This window comes from Cricetulus griseus, assembly GCF_003668045.3.
Source record: "Cricetulus griseus strain 17A/GY chromosome 1 unlocalized genomic scaffold, alternate assembly CriGri-PICRH-1.0 chr1_0, whole genome shotgun sequence".
Taxonomy (NCBI): Eukaryota; Metazoa; Chordata; class Mammalia; order Rodentia; family Cricetidae; genus Cricetulus; species Cricetulus griseus.
Genome location: NW_023276806.1, coordinates 232,923,681 through 232,950,607, shown reverse-complemented (window position 1 = coordinate 232,950,607; position 26,927 = coordinate 232,923,681). Strand labels below are relative to the sequence as shown.

The 26,927-nt window shown below is 43.7% G+C and overlaps 1 protein-coding gene and 1 pseudogene across 2 annotated transcripts in view; one reads left to right on the top strand and one right to left on the bottom strand.

Moving 5' to 3' along the window:
• The window catches only part of Ilrun (inflammation and lipid regulator with UBA-like and NBR1-like domains), a 60,391-nt gene that overhangs the window by 629 nt on the left and 32,835 nt on the right, over nt 1–26,927 (top strand). The window contains exons 2-3 of one of the 2 annotated variants that reach the window (XM_027389014.2): nt 19,456–19,610; nt 24,826–25,023. In XM_027389014.2, coding sequence (XP_027244815.1) covers nt 19,456–19,610; nt 24,826–25,023 — 353 coding nt within the window. The remainder of the gene's footprint in view (nt 1–19,455; nt 19,611–24,825; nt 25,024–26,927) is intronic. The other variant, XM_027389015.2, reaches the window with a different exon arrangement.
• On the bottom strand, nt 17,468–17,776 carry LOC100756068 (annotated as a pseudogene).

The following is a 26,927-nucleotide window of genomic DNA, read 5'->3' as shown; positions in this document are numbered from 1 at the left end:
CGATGAGGAGGCAGGAGTTGTGCCAGGCAGAAGCGACATCTAGTAGAGGACCCGGAGTGCCAGACTTGGGGCAAGACCTAGGAAAAGTCTTGAGAAAGTGGAGGGAAGGAGCCGATCTTGGGAGCGGGAACTTAGCGAAGAAGAGACTGCAGTCCTTGGCGGGGGCTTGGTTGGCCTGGGGAGCTTTGAGCAGCTTACTGAATAGAGGGAACGCAGACCGGCTCATTTGACCGAACGCCACTGGGAAAATGGAGACCGGTAACGTAGGCTGAGGACCAAGCGTTTTGGCTTGTAGTTGCGTTGTCCAGACCGGAGTCAGGCAGAAGACTGTCGTACCGTATCGACGTGTTTCTTGGCTCTGACAGCAGCACTTGCTGTTTTTGGCAAGCAAGACTTCCCCCCTGGTCTCCAGGTAGGGATTGTGGAGTTCACGCAGGATGAGGGAGGAACTGCAGACCATTACACTGTCTTTGAAAGGCTCCCAGGTGAAGCATTTAATCGGGGTTTAGGCGAAAAGCAAGGAGGGGCATGCCCTTTGCCCTGCGTTGGGCATTTGGTGCCCTGACTGGTAGAATCTTGTTTCTGTTGGCATCCATCGAACAAACTGCCATTTATTTCCATGTCCACCAAATGCCTCAAGCAATGCCTGAAAAGAGGTTGTTAAGCTTGGATTTTTGAACTGGGCGTTGGTGGTGCACGCCTTTAATCCCAGCCCTTGGGAGGCAGAGGCAGGTGGATCTCTGAGTTCGAGACAAGTCTGGTCTACAAGAACTAATTCCAGGACAGTCTCCAAAAGCCACAAGAAACCCGGTCTCAAAAATAACTTGGATTTTTATCCAACTCCTTGTCTTCCTCCCTTCCCCTATGCTTATTGGTAGATGGGAACCATGGGTGGAGTGCACGTTTTCACTATTGGTCTTTAAAAGCCAATCATTACAGCAAGAGTGGGGCTGAATTTTTACAGTTTTACTGCAGGACACAGTCTCTAGGGTTAAATAAGCACTTGTAAGTTCTGTATCTTAAAAAAAACTTAGGTTTATCTTTCTTATTCTTGTAATTATGTGTTAGTATGTGGGTGTGTGTGCAGGTTCTTTAGTAATGTGTTAGTATGTGAGTGTGTGTGCAGGTTCTTTTGTAATATGTGTTAGTATGTGAGTGTGTGTGCAGGTTCTTTTGTAATATTTGCTAGTATGTGCATGTGTGTGCAGGTTCTTTTGTAATATTTGCTAGTATGTGCATGTGTGTGCAGGTTCTTTTGGAGTCCAAGGCATTGGACACACTTGGGCTGGAGTCGGGGGCTGTGAGCTGCTAGTAGTAGTGGGTGCTAGAAACTCAGCTCAGGCACTGCAGGAGCCCTGTGCATTTTTTTTTTTTTTTTAGCTGCTAAGCTTTCTCTAGCTCCTCTGCTTGTACCCCAGGCCCAGATGATCTGATGCAAGGATAGTAGTTAACTTTCTGAGCACCAACCAGCTGACCTTAAGTTGATGAAATCTGGAGACAGAAACAGGCAGGTATCTGTTAGTGGGAGCCAGCCTGGTCTACATAGGAAGTCCCAGGCCACACGGGGGAACACATAATTGAAATAGAATGGCAGGTTATTGACTAAAGTAAGGCTGGGTATTGCTCTAGTATAGTTTCTAAGAGTTCTATCCTGTGTTGAGTTCTTTTGCCCGCCTCCTAGCGCCTTTTCCTCTTATTTAACTAGGAAGCTTGGTGTGTTGTCAGTTTGTTAGGAAAAGAACATAATTTCTCCCCTGGTTGACCATTTAAACACTGAAGTAAGTTTTTAGTTCACTCATTGTTTTTGGATTGTTTGAGACAGAGGCTCCACTGCAGTTAAGGCTAGCCTCAGACATGCCTGGACCCTTAGTCTCTTGCGTGCTGCTGGGATTAGAGATGTGAGCTATCAGGCCAGCTAAATTTTTAGTGCTGCCAGTGTTTATTATTTATTTTGCTGTCAGGTTGTTACACAATTATTCTGACTACATAAACAACTTAGTTTTATATGCTTGAGGGGTCTGTGCCATCTAAGGTTGTTTTGGGGGTTTGTGAAAAGTGAGGAACACACGAGGCACTGTGGCTGAGAAAAAGTAACTTAAGAACCTGACTTCCCTAACCAGGTGATAGTGGCGAGTGCCTTTAATGCCAGCACTCAGGAGACAGAGGCAGGGGAATCTCTGAGTTTGAGGTCAGCCTGCTCTCCAGAGTGAGTTCCGGGACAGCTTGGGTTGTTACACAGAGAAGGGGGGGGGAATCTGACTCCCAAAATTTGACCTCTGACCGCCATACACCTGAATGCTGCATTCACACAAGGTAATAATAATATTTTGTAGGTATGGCTATCCTGGAATTCCTTATGTAGATCTGGCCTCAAATTTGCAAGAGATCTGACTGCCTCTGCTTCCAAAATGCTGGGAATAAAGGTGTGAGCCACAATCACCCCTCTATTTTTTTTTAATAAAAAAAAATCCAAGTTCTCAAAACTCAACAAACAAAACAAAGCCAGAGACCATTCCACTAAACTGTATTTAAGGTCTGTACCCGGAGCCAGGGGCAGTTGTGTACAACTTAATCCCAGCACTTGGAGGCAAAGACTGGCCAATCACGGAATTCAAGGTCAGCCTGGTCCACAGAGCTAGTTCTGGGACAACCAGGGCTACCCAGAGAAACCCTGTCTCAAAAACAAACAAACAAACAAAAAAACCCCAAAATCAATAAAAAAAATCAAAAACTTTATTAGATAAATACCATACAACATTCTTTAACATTAAACTCTGAACAGGTGGAAGGTGTCATTCAAGTCTTCAAAATGTGTGAGACCTGAAATAGAAGGTAGCAGGAAGCCGTGCTTAGCTAATAAACAATTAAAACAATAAAGTTGCAGTACACTTCATGGCTTATAAACCATTATTTTAAAATGAAGAACCCAAATCTTCTAAAATGAAACCCAAACTGAGATTATACTGTTTTCAAAAGTATTTTTATTGTTGTGCTATCAAAAAAATGACCAATGGGACTTTCTGTCAGTACATATTTATCATCTACTACTTTCCTTTGGTTCAGATAGGGTCTAATATAATCTATAGGTTGGATTAGAGCCCCTGATCTCCTGTTTCCATATCCCAGATGCTGGGATTCAGGTATGTGTCCTTCCTGTCTAAGAAATTGTATTATTGTTTTTTGTTTTGAGACAGGGTCTCACTTTGTAGACCTGGTTGGCCTGGAACTCAGAGATTCCCATTGCCTCTGCCTTCCAGTGTTGGAATTTAAAAAAAAAAAAAAAAATTACTGTTTTTACAGAGCATTTTTCTAGTACTTATTTTAGCTGCCAGCAATGGTGCTGGGATCGGTAGGACTTCCTGTTCACAAAAGTCACCAGTGACTATGACCTACATGAGTAAACTCAATGAAGGCTGGCTAGGATGTGCTCAGTAGGTAGAGCAGTTGCCGACTGACCATGATATTCTGGATTCAGTCCCCTGCACCAAAACTAAATGGAATGTTTTGTACATTAGTTATAATTTCCCATCGGTGCAACTTTTTTCAGACATGCTACTGGGCTCTGAATAAAGGATTTGTAGGAGGCCAGGTGTAATGGCATACTTAATTCCAGCCCTGAAGGAGGCAGAGGCAGGCAGATTTCTGTGCATTCCAGGCCAGCCTGGACTACATAATGAGACCCTGTCTCAATAAATAAATAAATACATAAATACATAAATATGAGAAGAGAATTTGTAGGTGATCAGTTGCTTATTATCCATCACATGGAAGACTGAGGAAGGATGCTTACCAAGGTGTATAGGTCACTTGGGGCTAAGTGAATCCTTGTCCTGTATCTTTCTCTCTCTCTCTCTCTCTCTCTCTCTCTCTCTCTCTCTCTCTCCCTCCCTCCCTCCCTCCCTCCCTCCCTCTCACAAACACTCTGTGTAGCTTTGGAGCCTGTCCTGGCACACACTCTCTAGACCAGGCTGGCCTCGAACTCACAGAGATCTGCTGGGATTAAAGGCGTTTGATACCACCGCCCGGCTGCTGTCTTGCTGAAAATGTTTACACTGTACTGTTGCCACAGGGCTTAAGTTTCCAATCACAGGTAGTTTCTTTACCACCACCAACCCAACAACAAAAACTAACCACCAGGGAGTATTTTAAAGTATTTTTTATTATTTTAAGTTATGTGCGTGTTTGCCTATCCATGAGTGCGGGTGCCCATGCAGGCCAGAGGCATTGGACCCCTGGATCTAGAGTTACATGCAGCTGTGAGGCACCCAGTGTAGGTGCTGGGAACTGAACTTGGGTTCTTTGAAAGAAAAGTAAGGTCTTTGGCCACTGAGCCATCCCACCAGATCCGGTCACCAGGCAGTATTTAAACAGGTATGTTTTGGGCGGGTGCTAGCATCAGTGTAAAAGAAAAGGAGGAGACTGGTGTGATACCCAGGGAGATTCCTGTGTGTACACTTCAGTTACCAGTAAAGTCTCAGAGCGAAGTGTGCAGGATGTGCAGATTCCTTGTGGATAGGGATGAGATCTTGAGTGACAAGTGTGGAGTTGATTGTTTTTAGTATAGAATATTGGTAAGGTTATGGTGGTGTTAGGAATGAGGAAAATCGCTGTCATAAAATTAACTGTTTTGAGGTGATCCTATTGTGTGACCCTTTCTGGCCTGGAACTTGCTGTGTGACCTCAGCTGGCCTGAAGCTCACCTGGCCCCTCCTGCCTCTTAGCTTGCTGAGGTCACAGGTGTGAGCCAGCAGGCCTGGTGAAATCACCCCCAGTGTGCTCAGGGTGCTTTACAGCAGTTACCCCAGAGGCAGCTGCAATCTTTTCGCAATGGCCCCACTCCCTCCCATCCAGGCCCCCACCACCATCACTGGCAACTGCCCTCAGTTCTGTTACCTCAGATGGAACTAGTCTATAAATAGAATGTTAAAATATCTGACCTTTTGTGTCTGGCTTCTTTCTTCCTTTCTCCCATCTCTCCTTGTCCTGTCTTTCTCTTTTCCTTTCCCTTTCCTTCACAGCCTCACACATGCTGAGTGAGCACCAAGTGTCTGAGCTGCGCCCTAGCCCCTGTGTCTAGCTCTGCTCTGACCTAGCATGCTCTTTTCAGGGCAGCCGTGCTCTGTCAGTACTGTATGTGTGTTTCAGTTGGTGCATCATTACCTGCTGGAGGACGTGGAGGTGCTTCTGTTCCTAGATGCTGTGAAGGGTGTTGTTTGGGGTGTGTAACTGTTTGAGCACCAGTTTCACACAAGTGTAGAAAGCTCCCAGCAGGATTGGTAGGTCCTTTACATTGCTACAAGTGATGAATGGCAGCCTGTCCTAGTTTCTCCACATCTTCACCAAGACTTCCTTTGTTTTATTTTTTTAGAGACGGGGTTTCTCTGTGTGACAGCTCTGGAACTCACTCTGTAGACCAGGCTGGCCTTGAACTTCCCCTGCCTCCTGAGTAAGATTACTTCTTTATTTTTTTTAAGATTTTATTTATTTATTATGTATACAACATTCTGCTTCCATGTATATCTGCACACCAGAAGAGGGCATCAGATCTCAAAATGGATGGTTGTGAGCCACCATGTGGTTGCTGGGAATTGAACTCTGGACCCCTGGAAGAGTAGTTGGTGCTCTTAACCTTTGATTCATCTCTCCAGCCCAATTACTTCTTTAAAAACAAAAACAACAGAATCATCCTAGTGAATGTGAAATAACACTTCATGATTTCTTGAGTGTGTGTGTGTGTGTGTGTGTGTGTGTGTGTGTGAGTGAGAGAGAGAGAGATGTGCCTGTGTGTCAGATGTGGGTGTGGATGCCAGTGTGTAGAAGTCAGGATAACTTTCTGGATGGAACTGAGGTCAGTAGGCTTATACAACAGGCACCTTTGCCATCTTGCCAGCACCTTCCTTATGATCTGGATTCTCGTTTTCCTAGTGGCTAATGGTGTATCTTTTATGTGTTTGTTGACCATTTGTACATTTTCTTTGGGGAAATCTCTCTTCTAGTCCTCTGACCCTTTACATTTGAGTTTATGTATTTGCTGTGAAGCTTTAAGAGGTCTTTCTATGTTCTGGGTGGTAGACACATGGCTTGTAAATAATTTCCTGTCCTCTGTGTTGTCTTCTTTAGTGGAGGCCTTTTAATTGTGCTGTTTCCCACACTCAGTTTTGCTTTCCCAAGGGTAAGCTACTTTCTTCTCCTTAGAATGTGTTCTTTCTTTTTGGCTTTGGAAATCACAGGTTTTCTGGAACTGGTGTGCTTTGCACCAGTCCCAAGGTCCTGTGTGATCCTGAGCATCTTCTGCAGTGTTTTAGACAGGATAGGTATTCAGTGAGCATTTGTTGAAGCAGTTCATGCGAGGAGATGGAGCCTTGAATACGTGTCCCCTGCCTCAGCAGGTAGAAAGGTGTAACTTTAATGGCAGTCTGTATTTTTTATTATTACTGTTATTGTTGTATGTGTTCAAACAGGTGTACACATTCCATGATGCTCCTATGGGGTCAGAGGACAACTTTTGGGAGTCAGTTCTCCTTTCCAGACCGTTTAAGTTGTCAGGTTTTCAAAGCAAGCATATATCTGCTGAGTCAACTGGCAGGACCTACTATTTTTTCTTCTCTTTATTCCTTGGAATTGAACATAGGGTCTCCTGTATTTAGACCAGAACTCAGCTATATCCGTATCTATCTTTTAGTGATAATGGAACCTTTCTACCTCAGCTTTCCAATTGCTGCTTTATAGGTGTGCCCTAGCTGTACATAAAAGCCAGGCTTGATGGTGCTTGTCTGTGATTCTAGTACTTGGGGTGTGCTAAACATTCACACTTGAATCACTCTTCTGTGGTCATCAACTCATGGATTGGTACAGATCATCCACTCTAATGATTGACCAGCAAAAACCATTTCTAAAGTACACTCTGGTTGGGACACACTCTGTAGCCCAGACTGACCTTCACCAGGGAACGCTCCTTTTTCTGGAGTTTAGGACTTACAGGTATGAGCCACCACACCTGCTTCTTGAGCTTTTTTGTTTTCATTTTTTTTTTTTTTTTTGTTTTCATTCCATATAACCTCAAACCTCCTGATGCTCTCTGGTCTCTGTTTCCCCAGCATTGGGATCACAGGTGTTGATCTCTGTACTCACCTTATTTATTGCTGGGGTTGCTAGGTGGGAATTCTGCCAGCTGAGCCAGTCCACAGCCTCTTTTTTTAAAGTTTTTTATTTCCAATTAATTTATTTAGATTTATTTATATCATATGTAGGAGTGTTTTGACTGCATGGTATGTGTACCATGTATGCCTGATACCAGTAGGCCAGAAGAGGCCATCACATCTCTTGAAACCAGAACTACAAGCAGTTGAGCTGCCAGATGCTAGAACTGAACCCAGGTTCTCTGCAAGAGCATCCAGTGCTCTTAACTGCTGAGTTGTCTCTAGTTCAGGAAGTTTTCTCTCCTCGCTTTTTTTTTTTTTTTTTTTTTTTTTTTTTTTTTTTTTCCCTCAGTCTGTTAGGGATTGGAGTAACAGGCATGTGTGCTTAGGCCTGTTAAGCCTATATTGTTGGTGCTGGCAAGGTTTAAATGCAGAAAGGTACACATAGACTCACACTTCTGAATGTTGAAGTGGCCTCCACATTTTTCTTTTTCGGTGGGAACACCAGCACTTGCTGTTTCTCTAAATCTTAAAACTCCAGGTCGCAAACATCATCCAAAATAAGACAACCACTGAGTCTTTAAATCGTTGTGTTTATTACACCTTTAATTATTTGGGGGATGGTTGTCCCATGTGCCTTATAACTTCATTAACTCACATCTAACACAGATCAAAGTATCAACCTCTGTTGTGCCTATAGTGAATGTGTACAGAAGTAAGTTTTTACAAAGTGTGTTCCAGGATAGCCAGGGCTACACAGAGAAACCCTGTCTCAAAAACAAAACAACAAAAAAACCCTAACAAATTCCGTAAATGGCTGTTTAAACAATTCATTACAGAAAGGGCCAGTAACGAAATCCAATCCTCAGTGTCTGTGGGCTGGTTTAGGGCTGTTCCCCTTCCAGATGGACACCGGAACCTGCAATTGCTCGAGTTCTTAGAGAAAGTGGCACAGTGCTTCGACCATCCATCCTCCCTTCTAGGCTACTAGCATGGTGAAAAGCAAGGTCTATTGTGAACTGCACATAGGGAGGTGGGGAGATGACTCAGCAGTCAAAACACTATTGTAGAGAACCTAGGTTCAGTTCCCAAGACCCACAGCAGCTCACAGCCATCCAGTGCCTCCCCCCCTTTTTTTTTTCTTTTGGTTTTTCGAGACAAGGTTTCTCTGTGTAGCTTTGGAGCTTATCCTGGCACTCATTCTGGATATCCGCCTGCCTCTGCCTCCCGAGTGCTGAGATTAAAGGCGTGTGCCACCAACGCCCGGCTCCAGTGTCCTCTTTTGGCCTTCTAGAACACCAGACATACACGTGTAGCATAGATACACATATGCAGGCCAAACACTCAAACACACAGAAAATAAAACAGATGTTTTTTTAATTATTGTTTTGGTTTTTTATTGTTTTGAGACAAGGTTTTTCTGTGTAGTTCTGGTTGTCCTGGAACTCACTCTATAGACCAGCCTGACCTCAAATTCAGAGATCTGCCTTCTGAGTGGTGGGATTAAAGGTGTGTACCACCACAACCCAGTGGACTCTTTTAGTTTTTAACTATTATAAAATCTCTGCTGACTTGCCTTGTCTCTCTCATTGTGCCTTATGACTTAAAACAAGTTCTTTTGTTCAGGATAGAAAAGATAGGCACCCCTCCCCCATGGACACTTGCTTTGAGAGTTTCCCTGTGTATTCCTGGCTGGCCTAGAACTGTGAGGCCACTATGCAGATTTACTGTGTAGAGGCTGGTCTGGAATTGCTAGTAATCATCTGCCCATAGTTGCTTCACCAGTGCTGGGCCTGCAAATGTGTACAGCCCCATAACCTCCTCCATTTTTCATAGGGGTGGCCTAGGTCTTATGTACCCAAGGCTTGCCTTGAGCTGCTCTGATGGCCCTGCCTCAGTTCACAGCCCTGGGATGATAGGTGTTCACCACCACACTTGGCTGTCAGGAATGTTCCCGATTGTCTCCTCGAAGGGTGTTGCACTTGTCTTGATACTGAGGTAGTAGAGAGTCTGCTTTCTGTGAAGTGTAAAGCTGTCACCTGTGCCAGGTATGTTCAACTGTCAGGTGAGCGGTGTTAATTGCTTTTTCATTTCCTTGATTGCTGGTGTAGTTCAGTGCTTTGCTTATAGGTAAGGTGGCTATTTGTTTTCTTTCCTCTTTGATTCTGCCCCCCCTCTCCCTTTTGAGTCAGTCTTTTGTAGCTTGGGGCTGACTTGAACTCACAGTGTAGCTAAGACTGGCTTGGAACTCCTGATCCTCTTGTCCTTTGCAGGCTCCAGTGTGTTCTATCAGGTATAGTTGGTTTTCTTATACATAATGAACCCTATCAATGCACTGACCACCAGGATTTCAAAATCATTAAGACTTTATTTTTTTATTTGTTTATTTTCTGCTACCAAAACTTTCTTCTATTATTTGTTTTTTGTTTTTTTTTGTTTTTTTTTTTTTGTTTGTTTGTTTTTTCTGGAACTCTGTAGACCAGGCCGGCCTCAAACTCACAGAGATGCTGGGACTAAAGGCATGTGCCACCAGCACCTAGTCTGATTTGTTTTTTTCAGTGTTACTAGATTTAATGTATGTGGGTGTTTTGTCTGTGCCTTTGTCTGTGCACCGTGTGTTTTTTTATTTTAAAAAAGATGTGTTTTTTTTTAAATGTGTATGATTTGTTTGTATGAATGTATCCCAGGATGTCAGTAGAGGCCACATGCCTCAGAAGCCCTGGCTGGGGCTGGAGTTACTAGTCTCTGAACTGCTTGATCCAGGAGATTGTACTTGTTCCTGTTTTCATTGTTTATTTATGTTTTCTGTGACTTGCGTGAGGTAGTTATTTTTCCCTGTTGATGCAGAGTGAGGAAACGGCTGTATCCAATGATCCCCTCTCCTAACTTGTCTTTTTTCACCCCTTCTTTGAAGAAATATGTAGGGTTGGTGGTATAGCTGGGTGACAGAAATGTGATTAGTTTCTGCAAGTCCCTCAAATCAGTTTCTAGCATTTTAAGGAGCTAAGCCAGGGCCTTGCAAGTTAAATGCTGTACCAGTGAGCTACATTCCCTTTCCTTAATTTACCCACTTGATTAGGGATAACAGTAGTGTTTATAGGGCATGGTGTGACATCCCATAGGTTTGTACTGATACTTAGCATTTCTTGTTGGGAACTTTCACCATCCTCATCAAGATAATACTCTGTTAGCACTGGATTTGTAATTCATTATTAGAATAGTCTCAACATGCATGAGGCCCTGGGTTCAATTCCCATGAAATTGACATTAGAAAGTTGTCAGCATTAGAAGTTTTCCCCTCTGTTGAGTGTGTCTTTTAACTTGCTTTTACTTAAGTAGCCCTCTGTGTGGGTTTTTCTTTAATGATGTAGAATCCATCTGTTTACTTCCTTGCCCTCTTTTGGTTTAGTGCTGGGAAATGAATCTAGTCTTTTCTCTTTTTGATTCTGTGCTTTCCCTTTCATGCTTAAACCCTATATCCAATCACCCACACACTCCAGGCTGGCTTTGAACTAGCTCTCTAACCAAGAATAATGTGAACACCCACACCCCCCATTACAAACGTGCACCAGCACAACGGGTTTTATGTGGTGCTGGGGAATGGGACCCATGGTTTTGTACATGCTAGGCAAGCACTCTTCAACTGAGCTACAGCCCCAAGTAAGGCTTCTATAATAGCTGGTATTCATTTGGAAACAAGTCAATATGATGAGACTTTCAGGGTTAGACAGTGAGATGGTTGATATTGTTCATTTAGCAAGACATAAAATCACTTAAGAGATGATTATGCAGGCACACCTAAGAGGGGTTTCTAGCTTATGCTAATTGAGACATTCCAGATTGTCCTGGATGATGTAGGGAAACCACCAATTCCCATCTGTTCCCAAAAAAGAACTTTGAAAAAGCCATACTTGAGAACTGTGTGCTTGTTTGTTTTGAGACAGGGTCTCACTGTGCAGTTTAGGCTAACTTTTATCTTACTCAGTCCTTTTGCCTCTAGAGCTGTGATGACAGGCTTGTATGTCTGGGTAGCCTGGCTTTTAGTTTGTGTTAACAGCCTTTTAACTGCTTGTTGATGCTCAGCCATTAATATGTGTTGGGATTGCTTTTCTTCTAGGGCCTGGTGAGCTCTATATCCCCAGATCCTCTCATTATGCAACCATGCACTCCCCTCCAATTCCAAGAAAGGGGCTGACCGTGTGACTTTAGGTTGGCCTTAAATTTGTGTTAGTCCTCCTGCTCCATCCCCGCTGTTGCTGAGATTGCAGGTGTGAGCCACTACCACAAGCACTGGCTTTTTTGCACAATCTTTTGCTGTCCTGGAGATTTTGATTTGCTTGGTCTTCTAGTTGTTTTTGTTGGATTGTTTTTTGTTTGTTTGTTTTCAAATTAAATTATCCTCATTTCTTCCAGGTGTGTAATTTCTTTTCAGTATTATGTCAGATACTCTTAAGTGTTCTGTCAGCCCCTTCTCCCCCTTTTTTTTTTCTTAAAAAAAAAAAAGAAAACTAAACAAACAAAAGTATTCCAAGGAACTGGAGAGATTGCTCAGTGGTTAAGAGCATTGGCAGTTCTTGCAGAAGACCCACATGACTCAACAAGCATCTGTAACTCCAGTTCCAGGGGGTCTGCTGCTCTCTTCTGGCTTTGTAGTGCATAGATATACATGAGGGAGAACATCCTTATACATAAACTAAAAATAAATATTTGTACAAGTGAGATATCTAAAAGGCTATAACTAACATAAGTAAAACTATATACAATAAGTACAAACAATATATGCAGGCAATAAGTACATCAACAATGTCTAGTCCATTAGCATTTGACAAAGTCAGAGAAAATACTCCATTATCTATTCTTTTTGTTTTGTTTTGTTTTTTGTTTTTTTGGTTTTTTGGTTTTTTTTTTTTTTTTGAGACAGGGTTTCTCTGTGGTTTTGGAGGCTGTCCTGGAACTAGCTCTTGTAGACCAGGCTGGTCTCAAACTCACAGAGATCCGCCTGTCTCTGCCTCCTGAGTGCTGGGATTAAAGGCATGCGCCACCAACGCCTGGCTTATCTATTCTTTCTTGATGAGTTTACTTTTGTACCTAATTTACTTTTCTATTCTAATTAGCATTATCACATTATCTTTAAATGTTTTTCAAACCTTTTATACTTTTTCCACGTTTTCAGTGAGTTTTTGTTTGTTTGTTTGTTTTTTACTGAGTCTAATAAACAAGGAAAACTATAACTGTATTATCTAGTCTTCAACTCCCTCAGAGACCTGAGAAGGAAATAACTGAGTCAGCAGGAAGTATGAGCATACACCTTCCAGAAAATGTGACAAATGACAAAAACTGCTGGCTGCTCTGCAACATTTAGGGCATCTATTTGTAGGCATAGCATATCTGACAGACATTTCTGTGTGAAGCAGGTTATTCTGAAGGGCTGTCCTACCTTGTCTTGGCAAGGTTTTCAGTCACTCTTTGATGTCCTGTGTGTCCGATTTGGACAGCATACCTCAGCAGTTGAGGCAAAGGCACTTTCTTGCCCAATAGCTTACCTTTGCAACAAAGAAAGTAACTCCATGTGTAGTTTCTTCAATGCCCATCATCTTCTCCAATGTAGACTGGTGCTGCCGGGAGCAGACATGCCTCATTGTCATTAAAACAAAACAAAAAAAAACCTGTTATTAAAACAGGTTAGATTCCATATTCTGTAGATCTCTGAAGTGTTTAAAGACGACCTGCCTTTCTAAAATAATCTGTTTTAAAGAAAGAAAGCCAGTGTTGGTGGTGCATGCTGGTAAGATTTGCTGGAGGAAGTAGAGGCAGGCGGATTTCCACAAAGAAACCCCGTCTCAAAAGGAAAAAAATAAAAGTAAAATAAATGGAGTAATGAAAAGGCCACGTAAAGATGGAAAATACAGAGTCTGGATTCGATATGCTATATTGTTGTTTAAATTGTTTGATTGATGAGGAAGGAGCAGCAACTGCTAACAGATATTTGATTATCAATGCTGCTAAATTAATCCAACTTATACATCAGTTAATCCAACTTATACATCTTAAGAATGCTTTGACTTCAACATTTAAGTCTAAGGACAGGCTACTTGAAAAAAGAGTTTCTGCTTATTCCTTCCAGATTAATATGGTTTGATCAAGCAAGACACCTAAAGCAGTGGCCCAAAACAGCTGAGATGATGCCGTCATAGACTACAGCCAGGATTCTGTGTTTTATCATGATCCCCCACTATATGAACAGCGCCCCCCAACAGCAGGAAGGAGTTTGGAATGAAGAACGCCCAAATTCCCAAATATTGTTTATAAATGTTTGTTTTCATTTAAATGGGGTTGTAACTTATAAATTGTAATGATCACAGTCAATCTCTTTTTAAAGGAAAAAAGAGGACTAGGATATAAAAATGAATAGTTTGCATTGGTATGGATTTTCATTTATTGATACAAATTTAAAGTTAATTTTGTTATATGTAAATTTCTCCTCTTGTTAGGTATTGTTTATACAGCTCTTTTAAAATGTAATGCATAATTAAATACAGATTATATAGTCCCTTATAATAATCACAACCTACAGTTAGGTTAGTTAGGTTTTCTAGGTATACAGAGATGTATTTGAGATGGGTTTCTCTGTGTGGCCATGGCTGTCCTGGAACTCATTCTGTAGACCACCTGCCTCTGTCTTCTGAGTGCTGGGATTAAAGACGTGCACCATCACCACCCAGCGTATAACTATTTTAAACTGTCTGAATTTCACGAAAACAGCAATTGTAAATCATTTCAGGAAATCAAATCCAGGGACCAAAACAAGAAGTTACCCTAAGCATTCATTTTTGATGGAAATATGAGTTCTTGGAAGCCAAAGTCCATGACGGAAGTGACTCAGCAGAACAGCCTCATGTCAATAGTACACAGTTTGCCTTTGTACTACCATTGTTTTCTTTTGAGGCGAGCACACAGCCACATACTATTGCATTAGTATAACAATGTGGCTTCCATGTAGAATTCCTCTTTTTAACAGATTTGCAGGTCAGCAGCCTGAACCTGGTTTGACTGAGCTAGCGTGGAGGGGTTCCTTCTGGGGATCTGCTTCCAGAGCCACAGGCGTTGTTGGCTGGGGCTCCTCTTCTGCATCTTCCTGCCATCTGTCTGATTCTATCCTCAGACTCCCTGTCTACTCAAGCGAAAGTGAACATGGGGCGTGGCTAGATAGTCAGGCTGGTTTCTGTTTGAAGGTCTCCTTTACAGTGTGTTTTGGCATGTGGGTCTTCGGGCAGAGGACAGCCGGGGGTAAAGGGTAAAAGCACAGCAGCAGGTGACACTGCCGGCTCTGATTGTAGAGCTGTGAATCGTGTCATTGAAATGGCTCTGCTTTATGATTAGTGGTTTGATAGTTGGATTTTGCAGTTCTGGGCTTAAATCCAGGGCTGCATGCATTTTGAGCACCCTACCCCTGAACGGTTAACTCAGCCCAATAAGAGTATTTCTTATGTTTTTCTCTTTTATGCATTTACTTGTGTGTATGTGTATGAACACATGGAAGCCAAGGAGAGCTTGTTCAGGGGTCAGCCCCCTCCCCCCACTGTGTGTGCCGTGGTGATAGAACTCAGGTTGTCAGCCCTGGCAGCAACACCTTTACCCAGTGAGCCATCTTTCCAGACCTTCCATTCCATACCCTCTTTGCTGTTTTGGGATCAGGGTCTCATACTGTGGCTCAGGTTAGTTCTCAGGCACTTTGGTTAATAAAGGGTCTATACAGTGTTGGACCCTCCCCACTCTCCATTGGTCCTGTGCTTTTTTTTTTTTTTTTTTTTTTTTTTTATCTAGTTGAACACTGTTGCTGCCTGGAAGCTCTGAGAACTCAGGCAATTGAGGCTCTGTTGTAGCCAGTGTTCTTCTTTTCCCATCGCCAGCCCGTACTGTTTGGAGATGGGAATGCACACTGAACTGGAGCTGTTTGATCTGGTCTTGCTCTGGCTCTGTCCAGGGCCCAGTCTAAGTGACTGGAAGCCTGAGGAGGTGTGCAGCCATGCCTCCTGGCTTCATTTGGCTTTCTGCCTGTCTCTGGGAAATGATCTGCTCTGTCGCCTCCCTCCAGCCTCTGGTCAGCATCCCTGATCACTACTTTCATTGTAAGTTTGAACTTTAAGAGGGTTCAGGGTCTTTTCCTGGCTGAAGTACCTGTCCAAGCAGGTAAGGTTGAGCAAAGCAGTTTTACTTGGCTCTGGCTGTGGACTGCATTGGGATGCATGGGAGGGGTTTGATGAAGGGGAGTGTCAGCCTAGTAAGTAGTGTTGCCTGACTTGCCCTTGGTGTTCCTTCTTCAGGTTAGGGAGGCCTGACCTGATGACACAGGGGTGAGATAGGACACAACTGCTGTGAGTGTTGTCTCAGTGTGCAAGGCTTTATCCCTCCCAATGGATTTTATAGCAGAAGACAATGAAGGCTGCTTATAAGAGAGTGAGACAGAAAATCAGTCTTTACAAAGACATGGACACAGCTTACATAAAATGTTTGAGCAAGTGCAAACTAAGCTTATTTTTCTTTCACTTTATTTTCAGTCCTTAAGGTCAGGACTGATTGCCATGTGCTTCTGAGGCCGTCTGTGGGCTTTGATCATTGTCATCTACAAAGGAAGCTGTTGGGAAGACTAAAGTCCAAGGCTTTGTGTCAGCAGTGGGTGAACAGGTGCAGCTTGGCTCCATGTAAATTTCATCATGCAGCTGGTGTTGTAATTCCAGTCCTTACTGATTAGTGTGACCCGCCGCCATCACATGATTCTTGCTCTAAGTATAGCCTGCCTTTCTGGCAGCTGCAAACACCTGGAGAAGCAGGCATGGAGGCCCCAGCCAGAAAGTATCTGCTGCTCAGTATACACCGCCGTGCAGTTGTGAACCGTCAGGCTTGTTTTCTGCTGTTTTGTAAATGGTGCAAGCAGCCCACTGGCTCCTTAGCTCATAGTTGGGTTAGGCAGAGAAGCTTACAGGTTAGCCTGTTGTCTGCCTTGGGAACTGGTGATGAGCTCACTGACAGAAGACCAGAAGAGTCCTTTAGTATCATTCCAGAAGTACCTTTGATCTCTGTCGTGGACACAGCTTGTTTAAACAGCCTTGTGGCCTTTGGTTTCTGGCACTGGAGAACTGAACCAGTCCTGGTGGGATGCTGTTTAGTTGGGGAAGACTCTGGATTGTGTGCTTGGTTCCTGATGAGTAGTTAACCAGGTGGCTCTTCCCAGAAAGAAATCGCAAATAGCCTTCTGCTTTCTTCCTTTTCCTTTTTTGTCTTGAGATGGGGTTACAGGCCCGTGTACTATCCCCACTTGTTTTGAGGGTAAGTGTATATACATGCTGGTTTGTGTGGGAGCCAGAGGTGGAAGGACGGCTGTCGCTCTCCAGCTTTTTAGATGTGGTCTCACTATCTACCTAGAAGGTATGAAAATTGCTATGTAGACCAGACTGGTCTTGAACTTACATAGATCTAACTGCCTCTGCTTCCCAAATACTGGGAAGGTGTGCACGACACCCAGGCCTCCCCAGCTTGTTTTTCGAGACAAGCTCTCTCACCTTGAGTTCACCAGATGGCTAGACATCCTAACCCATGAACCTGGAGATTCTCCTGTCTCTGCCTTCCATGCTAGCTTTGCTTAGGATACTAGGGATCCAGACTCACACCCTCATTCTTGCACACAAATAGCTCTTGTTAAAATTCTAAGATTGCCTGAATGTCCATATGTGCACCACATGCATGCCTGGTGCCCTTGGAGGTCAGAAGAGGGAATCAGGTGGTTATGAGCTGCCACATGGGTGCTGGGAATTGAACCCCAGTTCTCTAAGAGCAAGAGTGCTCTTAACCACTGAGCCCTTTTTCTAAAACCCTTTCCACCCCAGTAGCTTTTACACATTTAAAAAAAATTGGTCATTCCTCATTTATTTACTTATTTTTGGTTTTTCTTTTTTCTTTCTTTCTTTCTTTCTTTTTTCTTTTTTTTTTTTGGTTTTTCGAGACAGGGTTTCTCTGTGTAGCTTTGGAGCCTATCCTGTCACTCACTTTGGAGTTTAATCATATGAAGATGAAGAATCAAGTTTAGCAACCTAAAAATACCTACTAATTAAAACTATATTAAAACTTTAGTAAACTATACAAAAAAGATAAGGAGACAAACATGTACATTTATAGAACTGCATGTCAGTCAGGCCAGATCCTGTAGAGGGAATTCCCAGCATGACCACATTCATCTATGAGGACACAGGACAGTCCTAGTTTAGACATACACCATCTTGTCCTCTTGATGGCTTCCTTCTACACATGTATATGTCTGGTTGTCTGCTTTTTAGAGCAGACATTTACCTTCCTCATCCACCAGGCATTGGAGGAGGGCTGGGGCCTTGAAGATAACTGATTGGACCCATTCTTCGTGGAGGGTTTCCTGGCGGCCCTCTTCCATCATGGTATCTGGAATTAGATGAGCTTCCGTAGCCTCTTCTTTTTTTCACATCTTGCTGAAGCAGAGTTTTGGAAGAAAAAAAAAAAACAAAAACCACAAATTCTGCTATTCCCCAGAAGAAGTCTGTTATAAAAGACAATCTCCATGGGGACTTGATTCGGCTGTCCAACACTTGTTCATTCGAGATGTAAATCATCTTTCCTCCAGTTGCCCACTTCCAAATAACTGGGCCAGGGTTTCTTTGTGTAGCCTTGGCTGGAATTAGCTTTGTAGAACAGGCTGGCCTCATGGAGATCCACCTACCCAGCTGGTCACTTCTCTTAATAAGAATTTTTTTTTTTTTTAAAACCATCTCCTTATTTAGTTAAGGCTGGCGTCAGACTGTAATTCTCTTATCTCATCCTCTCAGATGCTTATAGGCTTGAACCACCACACCCGGCAAAGAGAATAGAATTTTAAAATGTCAGTAAGCTATAAAAAATTGGCAGAAATGCAGCACAGTGAAGAAACACTGACCACCAATCAGCAGGGAAGCAGGTGCTGTCATACATGCAGTTCAAGCATTGTTCTCCATCTTTTTATTGCAGGAAGTTTATATCCAACAGTAAAAACATAAATATCCTCAAAGAAGTATGATATAAAGGAATGTATTCTATAATAAGCTTATACACAAGGTGATACATGTTTACACTGTGGAAAAGTTGAAGGTTAGAAACACGTAGTAGTTGGTTAATGACTACAGCTATGACACACTACTCATCCCTTGCAGAACTATCTTCAAGACCCAGTGTGAGGGTAATAAAGCAAGGGCAGTGTATAATGATACCCGCTGTGGGAAGTAGGGACACACATGTATGTGCATGGTGTGGTCTGGATGCTCCTGGAGAATGCTGTCCTGGTGAACAGGTGTGAGGGGAGAGGCAGCAGGCTTTAGTTCTCACTGTACATTGCAGATGTTGTAGCATATGCACAGAGTACTTTAAAAGTGGAAGTATGCCGGCGTTGGTGGTATAGAGGTAGAGAGTTTAAGAAATGTCTCTTCAGCTAGGTGTTGGTGCGCACGCCTTTAATCCCAGCCCTCGGGAGGCAGAGGCAGGTGGATCTCTGTGAGTTCGAGACCAGCCTGGTCTACAAGAGCTAGTTCCAGGATAGCCTCCAAGGCCACAGAGAAACCTGTCTCAAAAAAAAAAAAAAACAAAAAAAAACAAAAAAAAAAAAACAAAGTGGAAGTAGGCCACCAAGATGGCTCAGTGGGTAGGGACGCTTGCCACCAAGCTTTATGACTTGAGTCTGATTCCCCAGGAATCACATGGTTGAGTGAGAAAACTGTCTCCCTGATCCCCACGTGTGCACCATGTCATGCACACACCTGTACTTAGACATGCATGAGTAGAGGTGTAGCAGGCTTTCTTTGGGGCCACCTACCAGCTCCAAAATCATGAATGACATGGAGACTTAGCTGTGAGTGCTGGGTCTTTTGCTTGTCCCACTAGCTCTTATAACTTAATTTAACCTGTTTCTCTTCATCTGCATTTGCCGTTTGAGTTTTTTACCTTTCTTTCCTTCTGTGTGTCCCACTTTCACTGCTGCTTCCAGGTGCCTTAAGCAGGCAAAGCAACACATCTTTGCATGGTTAAACATATGCAGCAAAAACAAATGTAACATTTCTTTGCCTAGTTAAAGTAATATTCCACAGCAATAGTGGCTTTTATGCTCTGTGTAGCATTGTCAGGGAAAGGTACACATTAATTTGTGGGTCTCAGCAGTAATCAGCGAGAAGGCTTGTGTAGTGAGAGCCTTAGAAAGGATTTTCCTTTGACGGTTCATTTAATATCCCTGAGATCGAACTGAAGTCTTTTGTCTTTTTATTTGTAGGAACTTACAAGCAGCAATTGGCGCTTACTATGACTTTGAAAGCCCAAATATCAGTGTGCCCTCTATGTCCTTCGTTGAAGACGTCACCATAGGAGAAGGGGAATCTATACCTCCTGATACTCAGTTTATAAAAACATGGCGGATCCAGAATTCTGGTAAGTGTGTAACGGGAATTTCTATCTTGATTGGTTTTTTAATTTGCTTGTTTGTTTTTAATAGAAAGAGAAGGCAATGGCTAAGATGCTCTGACTGATCCTTTCCTGGAACCAGCTCTTGTAGACCAGGTTGGTCTCTAACTCACAGAGATCCACCTGCCTCTGCCTCCCAACTGCTGGGATTTAAGGCATGCGCCACCCAATGCCTGGATGAGCCTTTTCTTATACATAGTATATAATATTTTCGTATATTGGCTCAGTGACCAGACACCAGTGAACTATCTTAGAATAAGAAGAAGGCTTAGTTTGTTGCTGCATCCAGACACAATCTAATACTCATTTGCTACTAGAAACTAGGCTTGTGCGTGGTAGAGTATTGTCTCCCCCTAAGTTTTCCATGATGTCACTTCTGATCTCATTAATACCCATCCTCCTTGACTAAAGCAGGGTGGTGGGAAGAGTTCACATCTGTGCAGCCGCAGAAACTGCACTGTACCACTTTGACAAATGGGGTGCGGAGTGTGGGAATAAGTTCAGAAGTCATTTTAGTGCAGCACACTGTAACTCGGCACCGTGGCATATAGCTGCAATCCCAGCTCCCTGGGGCAGAGGCTAGTGGATCACTACAATTTGAGGCCAGCATGGGCTACTCAATGAAATCCAAATCAGCCAGAACTCCATAGTGAGACAAAAACTAACACTAAAGGTGACTAAGAAAGCACATTGTTTTGACTCATTCGTACGTAAGGTGACCATAGTTATTTAACAGTAGACCTGGTTATGGTATCAACTGTTGCTTGTTAACTTCTTTGAGTTTGTATTTCTCTCCCATCTAGTGGAGGTTTGTGCTCCCTGGCTGAAGGTGCTTTAACATGCTTAGCAATGAAGAGAAAACCTGAGCTATGGAGAGGTAGGCAGAGTGGTATTTAGCTATGACTGTAGTGTGTGAATACCCTGTCTATCATGGTAATTTGACATAAAACTCAGGGGACCTCAGCAGACTTTTTACTTTTTTAGTTGTTGGCAATTTAGTTGGTGATAGGGAAGCTAACCTGTTTTGTTTGAAGTAGAGCAGCCAAGGTAGGTGATGTTTTGTGAGCCCGCTCTCCCTGGTTGTCTCAGTAGTGCATTGTTTGAAGGCTGGTGGTGACACAGGAAAATGCTCACATTTTCTGGTTTTTGTTTTTTCTTTAATTATCTGGTTTTGTGTTGTTTGTTCTTTTACTTTGCTTAATTTCTTTTTTCACCTTGAAGTGTTTGGGTTTTTTGTTTTTTTTCCCGAAACATGAGTTTATTAAGCATTTAGATTCTGGTGAAATTTGAAATGGATTTTGAAGGGAGACAAACTCCTAGAGTACATGACAATTGTGGCTGTTGTGGTACAGGTTTGTCAGGATTTACAATTGTGCAGTTTAAAAACCACATCACATGCAGTGTCTGCTGCCGTTAGCAGCAGGTGAAGCGTGTACACCACTGAGCTTTGGGTCTGTTTGGATGTGGTGCATGCTTTTGTTCCAGTTGAGCCCTTGAAGTATATTGAGGGCTCACCTTTGTTCTCATTCTTGTTTTGCTGCCTATTCCTCTGCAGAGGTGTATGTGTTAGGACAGGCATCTGAGCCCGTGGTTGCCCTTTTGTCCTATGTAGGGGCAGTGCTAAGCACAATGAGCTACCCTGAAGTTTAACCTGGTTCTCCAGTTGGCCTAAGGTCATTGGCAGTTCACTTAGCTTATGGCAAAAAGGAACCTGAGATTTCAGTGTCCTAACTTACTTGTGGTGCTGAGGGTGCAACCCAGGGCTCCACACACACTAGGCAGATGTTCTCAGGGACACCTTCGTTGTGTCAAAACATTTCCTAGGAATATTTTGAAACATGCCTGAGTGAACTTGCTTAAAATGCTAGTGAAGACAGCGGTAAGGATGTTGCTGGCGTCTCACCAGTACCGAGGTGGTCTGGCTCAACTGTCAAACACAGACATTAGGCAGCCTGGAATTTTAGAACCCCAAGGCCAGATCACCTTAAACCTTTAAAGTACATTAAATATGTCTCCAGTTCAGCCTCTCCATCATATTTCTTCTCAGAATTATGCAAACAGTATTATAGACTAAATATGTTTTTCAAACATACATGTGGTTTTCTATTGGTTCCCTCCCTCCCTCCCTCCCTCCCTCCCTCCCTCCCCTCCCTCCCTCCTCCCTTCCTTCCTTCCTTTTTTCCAGACAGGGTTTTTCTGTGTGACCCTGGCTGTCCTGGAACTCATTCTGTAGACCAGGCTGACCTAGAACTCACAGAGATCCTCCTATCTCTGTCTCCTGAGTGTTGGGATCAAAAAATAAGTATTTTTATTTCATTTATTTGTGTTCACAAGTGCCACAGCACATGTGGAATCTCTTTTGCTTTCATCGTGTGGGTCCTGGGAATTGAACTTGGTTTTCAGGCTTTGGACCGGCACCTTTTATCCCACTTGGCCATCTCACTAGCCATTTGTTTTGAAACAAGGTCTTACTATAAAGCCCTGCTCAGCTAGTTATTTGGGCTCTGGCTTTTGTTTTGAGACAGGGTCTTTACTCTGTAGAGTCAGACTAGCTTTAAGCATGCCATTTTCCTGCCTCAGCCTCCTTAGTTTGGGTTATAGACATGGGCTACCACAGCCTGTTACAAGGCTATATTTAAGAGACCCAGGAAGCTGCGTGTGTTAATCCCAGGACTTGGGAAACTGAAGGTGGGAAGATGTTAATACCAGGCCAGCCTGAGCTAGCGAAAGGGAGGGAGGGAAAGAAGGAGGGAATGAAACAAGCAGGCAGGCAGAGAGACTGTGTCTCAAGGCACCAAAACCTGATTTGTTATAGAATAGCTATTCTGCTTTCTGTAAAGCCTGATGTCTATCAGGAGTGGGGGAGGCTGTTTGTGATGGTTGGAGTACCAGGTTAGAACACCAAAGCTGCCTTCACCTTGACCTCACTGCTGGGGCAACTGCTGTTGGCTCCCAGCACTTCTTGTATCTTGAAAAGCTGGACAGCAATTGCCTGAGATTTTATCCTTCAAGGTACTGTGCACAGAAAGCTTTCCATTCTTTGAAAGTTGTTCAAGCCAGAGCACTGTAGCTTTGTACCCACAGCCTGAATGCTTTCCTTTGGATTAGGGCACTGAGTAGGAGTGACTTATTAGAGGACATGGATGTGCTGGTTCCTCAGCATTGTCCCAGTCCTGCTGGTGTCTTCAGGAAGTAGAATATCACAGTAGAAATTAGGGTAGGCACCTGCCATTTCTGGTCTCTTGACTCATTCATAGCCTACTTTTTGAGGAAAGGGTTCACTGAGAGAGTTCAATGCATAGCAGTTGATACCTCTTGTCTTAGGTACTAGACTCTAGCACAACAAATGAATAACTGTAATGTAATAATGTAATAACTGCATGTAACTGTCCTAGCAACTTCCCCAGAGTTTGACTGTCATGATATTTAGCTGTGTAGATGCATACTTGTAGGGTTGGCACTTTTTTTGTTTGTTTTTGTTACAGTAGCTTTGGAAGCCTTACAGCAAATACAGAGTTTAGTGTTTAAATTAGAAATATTCTCTGTAAAGATGTAAGTAGGACCGGATGTCCATGTAACTTGGCTGGTAGAATTCACATTGAATGCACAAGTCCCGGGGCCAGTCTACAACACTACACACACACACACACACACACACACACACACACACACACACACACACACACACACACACACACACACACACAGAGAGAGAGAGTAAATAGACAGAATTTTATTTTTCATCAACTTACAGCTTTTTTTTGGGGGGGGGTGGGGTTCTCTGTGGCTGTGGAGCCTGTCTTGGAACTAGCTCTTGTAGACCTGGCTGGTCTCAAACTCACAGAGATCCACCTGCCTCTGCCTCTGCCTCTGCCTCTGCCTCTGCCTCTGCCTCTGCCTCTGCCTCTGCCTCTGCCTCTGCCTCTGTCTCTGCCTCCCTAGTGCTGGGATTAAAGGCATGCGCCACCATCACCCAGCCTATTTACAGCTCCTTAGTTTTTCCAAGGTGGGCTAAACTACACTTGCCAACAGTTTCTCTTGGGTGTGACAGCTGTTGGTTGTCACATGAGAGTGGCTTGAGCATGCTCACAGTTTTGTGCTTCATAGAAATGAAAATGAAACTAGTCTTTGCAAAGGAAGTTGAAAAAGAACTGCTCCCTCCTGAGACAAAGTGTCACCATGTAACTGGGATTGCAAGGTTGTCCTGTGTGCACTCTATTTTCTTCTTCAGATCATTAAAATAGGCAACTTTATCTCTTCTTTCCAGGCTGGTTACAGACAGGGTATTTCCCTGAGCTCACTTATCACAGTTGAGCATTTTGTAGTTGCCTTGTTAGGTGTGGAAGGAACTTCGACTGTCCCCATGGAGCAGCCTCCCTCCACACAGCAGCGTTATTGGGGAGGCCTCCATGGGGTTTGTTCCTTACATCTCCAGATTTGGGTAGCCGCAGATCTATGATCATGCCCAGGCTTTTTGGAACTCCTAAATGACTTTCCTTTGACTTTTTTGATGCTATTATTGGTTCACAACAGGGTGGTGGGTTTGTTTTTTAATAAAGCGGTGGTCTGTGATAAGAGAGTATTACTGCCTTAATCATATATGGAACTTAATTTCCAAAGTCATACAGCACATGAGTCATCCTTTTGTTCTAGGAAGACCTATTCATTTATGAGATAACAAAACAATAGTAAACAGATCTCTAGGACAGTGGTCCTCAACCTTCCTGATGCTGAGACCTTTAATACAGTTCCTCATGTTGTGGTGACTTCAACCATAAAATTATTTTCATTGCTACATTGCCACTTTATAACTAATGTTGATATGGCGTGAATTGTAATGTAAACATCTGATATTTCTGGTGGTCTTAGGCAACCTCCAGGTTGAGAAACACTGTGTGTGCACATGTACATGTGTGGATTTCAAAGGACAACTTGAGGGGGTTGGTTTTCTCCTTCCATTATGTGAGTTTTGGGTCACACTGAGTTCACCAGGCTTTGTAGTAAGTGCTTTTACCCACTGACCTGTTTCCCCCACCCTCAGAGTTCCCTTTGCTGAGTGGTAAGAGACATTGTTGTTGCTCAGGGATATGTGTCTGGAAAGAGGCCACTTCCTCAGTTCAACAAGAAACTCCAGCACAGGACGACTGATTTCCTAACATTTTTTTCTTTTGCTTGAACTCAGGGGCAGAGGCCTGGCCTCCAGGGGTTTGTCTTAAGTATGTCGGGGGAGACCAGTTTGGACATGTGAACATGGTGATGGTGAGATCGCTAGAGCCCCAAGAGATTGCAGATGTCAGCGTCCAGATGTGCAGCCCCAGCAGAGCAGGGATGTATCAGGGACAGTGGCGGATGTGCACTGCTACAGGACTCTACTATGGAGGTGAGTATGTCCTCATGCAGGCCAGGGCAGAGGAGTTAGCGCAGCACCTGGCAAGCATCACAGCTAATGAGTGTGTAACAGCAGCATTGTGGCCTCTTGTTAGCCTTGCAGCTAACGACACTTCCTTTACCCCAGAAATTTAAACTTCAGTGGAGTGTGAGAGATACACTAGCATTGTAAATAATTGTTTACTGGGGATGCAGACTTTACTGTGTCATCCTGTAGTGCCTCAGAGAACTGGCCACAGGCCTTGTGACCTCCCCTAGACATACAGATTTGTGTCTGTAAGTCATGTAGATCAAAGAGTGCACAAAGCATGGTGGGGGTTTGTCCTGCTGCTAGCGCCTCAGCGCTCCCTTTATTGCTTCCCTTTTTAAACAGTCACTCCAACCCAGGCCATGCTTTACCCTCTGCGCTCTGCAGTGAGTGGTTTTTAGCAACTACCCAGTTGCCAAATTGGGTAGCTGTTACAGTCTTCTTCACGCTAGCCGGCCTTATCATCCTTAGGTACTGCACTGCACATGTTTCTTGAAAGGTAGTGTCTTCCTGTTGTGTTTCTCCTCTGCTCAGTTGCATCTTTACCCTGAATTACTGCCTTGTGAGCTGAGTTTGGGCCTGCTGACCTCACCCACCATGCGGCCTCAGCTACCCCGCTTGTCTCACAGGGCGCACGCGTTCCTCTATGACCAGGTCCTGTTCTCAGATATTTGGGTCTTTGTTTTAACCAATTATGGGCAGAACACCTGGACATTCCCCTCAGTGACCTCCTATGGTAATTAATTAGGCCAAAACCCTGGGTTGGTCATTTGTCTTCTCCACCTTTCTTAATTACACTGCTCTCGGAGTGGTTGACTTGTCTGGGAGTGAGTGGGACCTTTGGTCACTCATCCTGGAAGGAATGTTCTCATGGTCAGTCCATGGAAACTTGAGATGTCTTACAGTCTGAAAGACATAATAGTAGAAGGAATGTTTTATAGTGCTTATGTGCCATCATGGCTCTCTCTGCCTGTGCCTCCTGTAATGCAGCTAGATGCCTTGGCAGAAGCTGAAAGCACCTCCCCTGACAGCCTGGCCGGCTCCCCACTGGCAAAGCCTGAAGATGGCCCACTGTTGTTTGTTTTCTGTGTCCTCACTTGTGTTGTTGTTTGAAGTCTCTTTCCACCAGATTCCTGTTCAAGACCACAACCACACTGCCCACCATTCCCTGCCCCTTCCTACTTTCCTGTTGTCCCTCCCCAGCACCTCCCTTTTAATTTATTTTCATTTCCTGTGCATGAGTGTTTCCCCTGAATGTCTTGTCTGTACACCACCAACATGTAGTGCCTTTGGAGACCAGAAGAGGGCACTGGATCCCAGGAACTGGAGTTAGAGATGGTAGTGAGCCATCACTTTAGCACCAACACCCTTTGAGACAGAGTATGGTTTGCCCAGGCTATTCTGAGATCTCTAGGTAAGAGTGACCAATGACCTGAGCCTTCTGCCTCCAGCTCCCAAGTGTTCTGATGACAAGCATGTGGCACCACCCCTGCCAATTTTGTCTTTCCATTTCTCCTTCTCTTCCCTGTGTTATAGATAAAACCCAGGGCCTCTCATATTGCTAGACAAGCACTCTATCAATGAACTTTATCCTCAGCTCTTCCCCAAACCCTGTCCCTTTTAATCAGGCTACTATAACTCTGCATATAACACAGGCTGCCACTAAACTCTTTCTAAAAAAGGTATTTAATTTTGTGTGTGTGTGTGTGTGTGTGAGAGAGAGAGAGAGAGAGAGAGAGAGAGAGACAGAGACAGAGACAGAGACAGACAGAGAGAGACAGAGACAGCGACCATGTGCTTGCAAGAGCCCTTGGAAGTTAGAAAGAGGGTCAGATCCCTTGGGACTGGAGTTACAGATGGTTGTGAGC